This window comes from Sciurus carolinensis, chromosome 17 (genome assembly GCF_902686445.1).
Source record: "Sciurus carolinensis chromosome 17, mSciCar1.2, whole genome shotgun sequence".
NCBI lineage: Eukaryota > Metazoa > Chordata > Mammalia > Rodentia > Sciuridae > Sciurus > Sciurus carolinensis.
The window spans coordinates 30,111,251-30,117,806 of NC_062229.1; the positions used below are offsets into that span (position 1 = coordinate 30,111,251).

At 44.0% G+C, this 6,556-nt stretch overlaps 1 protein-coding gene and 2 non-coding genes across 3 annotated transcripts; all 3 read right to left on the reverse strand.

The window, feature by feature from the left end:
- Nucleotides 1–1,774: 1,774 nt before the first annotated feature.
- Rpsa (ribosomal protein SA) lies at nucleotides 1,775–6,452 on the reverse strand. Its single transcript, XM_047531401.1, has 7 exons — nucleotides 6,405–6,452; nucleotides 5,183–5,348; nucleotides 4,193–4,311; nucleotides 3,113–3,358; nucleotides 2,415–2,543; nucleotides 2,134–2,299; nucleotides 1,775–1,938 (listed from the first exon to the last, which is right to left on the reverse strand). Exons 2-7 carry the CDS (start codon nucleotides 5,313–5,315, stop codon nucleotides 1,844–1,846), a joined length of 888 nt encoding a protein of 295 aa, XP_047387357.1. The 5' UTR covers nucleotides 5,316–5,348; nucleotides 6,405–6,452; the 3' UTR covers nucleotides 1,775–1,843.
- LOC124969652 (small nucleolar RNA SNORA62/SNORA6 family) lies at nucleotides 2,904–3,052 on the reverse strand. The gene has a single exon (XR_007106020.1). It is a non-coding gene; the product is annotated as a small nucleolar RNA SNORA62/SNORA6 family (small nucleolar RNA).
- On the reverse strand, nucleotides 4,480–4,629 carry LOC124969651 (small nucleolar RNA SNORA62/SNORA6 family). The gene has a single exon (XR_007106019.1). It is a non-coding gene; the product is annotated as a small nucleolar RNA SNORA62/SNORA6 family (small nucleolar RNA).
- Nucleotides 6,453–6,556: the final 104 nt, after the last annotated feature.

Consider the following 6,556-nt stretch of genomic DNA (forward strand, 5'->3'; position numbering starts at 1 on the left):
AGAGCTCTGGGCGTAGAAGACAAAACCCCCAAGTGTATCAACAGCAGTGAGCTGTGATGGAAGCAAAATGAAATCTTTTCATGAATCTTAAGAAATGAAATCTTAAGGGGTATCATATTCACAGCATGCTGGTTTTCCAAATGAAGTGTAGTATGCCAGACCTTGGCAATGGCCTCATGCTTAGGAGTCCACAGCAGTCCCTGGAAAGACTCAAGGTTGTTATACCAAAGAAGGAAGTTGGCAGTCCTAAGTTGCTGAGAATACCCACACTCCTTCAGCAGTTCTTGGTCGGTTGCCCCACCATCAGGTGAGCACCACCAGACAAGTCAAATTTGAGTTGTCCAGCATGAGAACAAGTCTAGCGCGATGTGGTGGCTCACTCCTGTGAATCCAGCAACTTGGGAGGATGAGGCAGGCTCCAAAGTTTGAAATAAACCTGGCAACTTAGTGACAGTCTCAAAATTTAAAGCAAGCCAGGAATATAGTTCAGTGGTAGAGCCCCAATTCCTGGTACAAGTGGGGGAAAATGGCTGTTTAACTGTTTCGTTTGAAGGCACTGGCTCTGCAGCTATGGGGCAGTTGCTTGATCCTAGAAGAGTGAATTGAGCCTAGTCCCAGTCACTTTGCCATGGGTAGGCAGTAGGCATAGGCAGCTGGTGATAAAGGGGGAGACTGAGGCGCAGGGGAAACTAAACTCAGCTGAATAGTTAAGTGCATCTCTGAGTAACTCCACCTAGATCTCATTTCCTTCAATCATGCCAAACATGATTGTCCCCATTTTAAGACTTTAGGGATAAAAAGTTGCTATTTGTGAGTCAGAGGCAAAGGGCAAGAGGAATGCAAGGTCTCCAGCAGGACACTAGGTGGCTGTGACATAGGGCTAGAGAGGAGGTTGGAACTGTATCAGCACTTGCCACATGGGGTCTCATCTGTGATAGGGTGTTTTCCATCTGTAGGAAACACTGGGGTTTTCCTAATTTGCTTGCTCACTGGTCAGCCACCTCCAACCATAATTTGCTGATAATGAGCTTCATATCCCTCACTGGTCAGAGCTCTTGGCACTCCCTCCAGAAGACCCTTCCTGCAGACTTCTATACCTGTCCCTGCTTACCATCATCCTGATTCTTTGACTGGTAATGTTATTTATAGTTCCATGAATCAAGTTTGAGTGCCCTTCATACTTAACACCCCTAGTCAGGCATACAGCAGATTGATTTGCTATGTAGAGACAGCTTAATGCTACTTGATGCTCACACAAAGAAGCCCAGTTCTCTCACTGCCTCCACATCATAAGGGGTCCTGGGAATGTGGTCACATGAACATGTACTATAATAAATTCCCCAAAAGGACCAGGTATGAATATAAAAATGCATAAGCAATAGCATAATACAAATATCCCCACCGCAGTCTGTAAGCAAACTGATGAGGTAAAAGACAATGTGTCTCAATGTTGGGAAGTCATGGCCCCTTCTGGGATTCCAGCAGTAAGAATATACCCCAATTTGCCCAACACAGGAAAGGTCTGCAGATGCCACAAGTCACTAGTGCACAGGCTGCATAACTGGTAAACAGCAAGGCAGCCAATGAAAACCAATTTACTCTCTTGGCTCTCAAACATTTACTAATGCAAATGATAATGGAAGTCCATTCTCAGAACTCAGGAAAACTCCCAGCAAAAGGCAGTGTTCCTTAACCAGTGGCCTTTTAGAAGTAAAGCTTGTATCAAGAGAATCCCAGGCATTTCAATCTGGAATTAAATTGAAATAGACAAAACTTTAAGAAACTGGTGTTTATTTTCCGTAACCTTATTTCCATTTTGCTTAATAAGTTTCTGCAGAACAGCTCAAGACCACTCCGTTGTTGTTCCTACCCACTCAGTAGCCTGAGCAGTGGGAGCTGCAGACCAGTCTTCAGTGGCCGGCTGGGCACTCCAGTCTTCTGTTAAGTAAATAACAAAAAAAGCCATTAGCTCTGTCCCCAAAGTACTACTGTCTCCATCCCGCCTAAAAACCTTATTTCAGATACACATGGCTTTCTTTTCACATAATATACCAAAGACTAAGGCCAACATATTCCCAAAACACTTAGAATTCAACTGCTAGATTAAAATTTAAAAGTTCTGTTGATACATACCAGTAGGGAACTGCTGGATAGGCACAGAGGGCACCTGCACACCTTCAGACCAGTCTGCAACCTCAGGTTGAGTAGCAGTGAACTCAGGAGCTGGAGCAGTCCATTCACCCTGAAATTCCTCCTTGGTCACAGCTTTTTCAGCAGCAGCCTGCTCTTCCTTTTCAATCTGGTTGTAATATACATAATAAAGTTTAGAAGAACTGACAAATTTAGTTCCCAAGAAGCACACGCCAATGTGCCCTATTTGCTTATGTAACAAGCCTTTTGTGGAAGAAGTTTACCTCTTCAGGATCTCTGTAGAAGTAGAGATCAGGCATGACCTCCCACGGGTGTTCACGGGAAATGGTGCCACGCATGCGCAGAACTTCTCGGGCCAGCATCCACCACATCAGACCCACAGAATGAGCTCCCTGCAAGTATGTTAGGTTATTAAATTAATATCTCTTCACCCCCAAATGGCAAGCAATTCCCTGTTCCCTTTACCTGGCCCATACCACTTAGATCCCAAAAGTAGTTTTATGTCTTAGTTTAATAGTGCTACAAAGATTATGTTAACAAAGGGTTCTCAACTTTCATGACACAATCAAAAAACTCCTCCTTGGAAAACTGTAATGTAAAACCAGGGTTCTGAGACCAGTTAGTGAGTGGATCAATGTGAAGCACATGCAATTTCCTGTTTAGACTCTTAAAGCAGGAATACAGAGAAAGGCAGGAGAAAACAGGCTACTTCTCAAATATCATCTCTCAAAACAGTTATACATTAACATTACACTTGTAGCAAGGATTACTATCAAACTCCACTCACCAGGTCAGAATGGAGTGTTAGCGAAAAACTTGCCCCTCATGTAGCACACTACCTACACTTGAGAGTTCATCAGCCAGTTAAAGGCCTCAACTCCAAGCTCTAACAATGTGCACAGGAACATCCAATTCTTTCCTATAGTATTCATCTAGAAACTCTAGATCACGAAATTGTTACCTTATTGTTGCATGGAATGGCAATGTCCACATAGCGCAGAGGAGAGTCTGTGTTACACAGAGCAATGGTAGGCAGATTGACATAAGATGCTTCTGTAAGAGGCTGGTGGTCAGCCCTGGGATCAGTAACCACAAGAAGACGTGGCTCCCGGAAGGCTGCCTGGATCTGGTTAGTGAAGGTTCCAGGAGTGAAGCGGCCAGCAATAGGAGTGGCTCCAGTGGCAGCAGCAAACTTCAGCACAGCCCGCTTTAAGATTTAAAGGAACAGTTAGCATTAAGTACTCTAGGAATGGTTTCAGAGTAATACCACATGCCACCAGTCAGTTCTACAGTCACATGAATCAGCCCATCTAGTTGGAAACTTCAAAATAGCCTTTCCTTAAAAATGAACTAGAGCATCACCCTTACTTAAAAGCATCCAGTAATTCTGGGTTAAATGAAAAGTATTTTCATGCCCTTCCTTACCTGTCCTGCCTGAAATGCTTTTCCCATTCAAGCTCACTTCCTCCACCAGTTCTGGGGGCTACAGAACTATACTGCCTGGTTTCAAATACCAAGTAGGTCACATTGTCAGTGACTTGGGTAAGGTATTCATGTGCCTTTAAGTTCTTCACAGGGTTGGCTATGAGAAATGCCTACACCTAACACAGAATAGTTTGGCATCTAATAAACATTTCTGAGATCTTACCCTCCCTTTCTTTTCCCCCTCCAGAGACTATTTTCTGCATCTCTTCAAATAGGAAGATTTAATCACTTTCTGCTGTATCCAAAATAGTTAGAACTACAGAACCAGCATAGATGTGCTTAATAAATTTTTGCTGAAACAAGCAATAAGCACTTAGCAATAATTAAAACATTAGAAACTACCGTAATATCAATATTGAAATGGGAAATTATAATTTATGTAATTTGCAAATCTGTCAAAATTTGGAGTGCATATAAAGAACTTTGAGAAATAATCATTTTCTCAACAGAAACAAAATTGTTTTATGAAACATCTTCCAGATGACATTATCACCTAATTTTCTAAATAACCCAAATGTGTCTTATTTCTGTAAAAACAAAGCACTGTTCCACATACCTGGCCAGTATTCCTAGAGGATATGACACTGACATCGGCAGGGTTTTCGATGGCAACAATGGCACGAGCTGCCAGCAGAAGCTTCTCCCAGGTTCTCTTCAGATTTATGATGTATATGCCTAGATGAGAACATTATTTTTTGTTGGGCTTTTTTTGTAATAGGGATTAAATCTACAGCCTGGAGTACACTAAGTGTGCACTTCACCAGAGCTATACCCCCCCAGATGGAATTTAAAAAAATTACTTGACCTGCTGTGCAAATGGGACATTCTTTAATAAATCTAAGTCTATGTGGCAGTGAGTACTATCAACTCCAGTCATAGAGATAAACTCTACTGGTGTTAGCGAAAATCCTGCCATTGATGTAGCACACTTCCGACACTCAGAAGTTCACTGGCCAAGACTGGCCTTCACCCTGAGCTTTAATAGTGTGCACAAGCAATGTCCATCTTTTCCTTTCTCTTCTCTTGTAGAAACCCTCCATCAGGACCCCTGGGCTCCTCTAAGTTCTTACCACTTCCTGGCCCTCTAACCACTCTTCCTTTTTTATCAGCATTGATGCCATATTCATTCTACAACTCCTTTGTAGCACTCCACTCCCAGGCTTAAATCTTCAGTGTCTCCACCTCAAACTTTAAGTGCCTTTGTCAACTTAGTGCCTTCCACATGGTTATCACAACCTATCTTTCCTCCTCTATACTTCTAGGCCAAGTTGCTTAGTCCCACCCCTTGCCCTACTTTCCTCTTAGAATTCAGTTCAATAAACTTTTGTCAGTACCTGTAAGTAGAAAGCACTATAGGAAATAAGGTACTCATCTTAACATTTCACATCTTTTCAAGTCCCCAAACCTAACAATTATCATATTCTCCCTAGAGATCAGAAATCTTTTCTCCCAACCACCACCAAAACCCTTAGTACTACCCATGAGAAGGCAGAGTCAAAACTTATACTTACAGCTAAAATAACAAAAAATTAAAGCAGTAACTGACCATCACTTTTCCTTTTGTAGATATACTGTTCCATCTGGAAATCAAGGTTGGTGCCACCTAAGTGGGTTCCTGCTGCAAGGAATTTGAGGACATCCTCTTCCTTCATTTGCAGGACATCAAGGGCTCCGGACATTGTGACAGTTTCCCTTTAAGTTACGACGGGAATCTGAAAGAGTGAACAACCTATTAGTCTAGTTCGAGTTAAGTGTTAGAGAGTTGCATTCTAACTACTCTGTGGTAAGCCAACTTCAAGTTTAAATGCAACCAGACTTCACCTTCTACAATGTCAGGTACTGAGCTTACAAGGTAGTGAAGGCTCAAGACGAGAGAACACTAACGGACGTACGTCACATTAAGAGTTGCAGCAAATTAAATAACATTTTTTTTTTTGACACAGTGACTGAACCCAGAAGCGCTTACCACTGAGTTACATCCCCTATCTTTTTTATTGACATGCAGAACCTCACTAAATTACTGAGGGTAATCTTAAACTTGCAATTCCCGTGGTGATCACAGGCGTGAGCCACCACACCCCGGACATCAACTCTTGTAGAGAAACTTTCAGTGGATCTCAAAATACCAAGGAAATACAACTTAATAAGACAGTTAACTAAACTATCCTCAAAGTACACAAGAATTAAAAAAAATCATGCAGCCGCCATTTTTTTCTTTGTTTTTGCGGTGCTGGGGATCGAACCCACGGCCTTGGGCTTATGAGGCAAGCACTCTACCAGCTGAGTTATATCCCCAGCCCTGCAGGCGCCATGTTTAAGGATAAGCCAAGTTTAAGCAAAAGACTGTAACCCAGGGTTTCGGAATTTACTTCCTCAGGTCGTCACTGGTTTCTGAAAACCTTGCTAACAACTTCAAGTCCTGACTGCAAGGCGCGAACAGAAAACCCGACCAACTAAGTAGCTGGCGTAGATCGCCGCCTGGGTCTCGAGTCACTGCCGCGTTGGGGCGCGAAAGGAAACAGCAAGGAACCACTGCGCTCTTTCAGGGTCCAGTCCACTCACGCTACGGCCCGCACCAACCTCCGCACGCTCCGGGACCCGGCGGGCCGAAGCCTGGCCACGTGTGGGTCTCCGGTCTCAGACAGAGCGCGCCCAGAGTGCGGCCCAGGCCCCACTGGCCTTCATCCTAGTTTTCGCGCCCTTCTTCTGCGTAGGAAGCTGGTTCTGGCGACCCTGGGAGGCGCGAGGAACCCGCAAAAGAAACTCACCAAGAACAACGCCGTATGGACCCCTCCCTGGGTAGCGCGGAAAGGACAGGCGGCCGGAAATGGCGTCCTTATATAGTCCATCACCAGCCAATGGCAAAGAAAATCAAGCGGAAGGAGGGCGGGGCGGAGCGGCGCGACGCCGGGACGGCTTT

Bases quoted from the DNA above. Each gene is read 5' to 3' on its own strand.
- Rpsa (XM_047531401.1), bottom strand. From the start codon at position 5,315: ATGTCCGGAGCCCTTGATGTCCTGCAAATGAAGGAAGAGGATGTCCTC. The intron at 2,544-3,112 runs GTAACAATTTCG...ACATACTTGCAG, and splicing joins CCATTCCATGCAACAATAAG to GGAGCTCATTCTGTGGGTCT. The intron at 1,939-2,133 runs GTATGTATCAAC...TTTACTTAACAG, and splicing joins TATCCAGCAGTTCCCTACTG to AAGACTGGAGTGCCCAGCCG.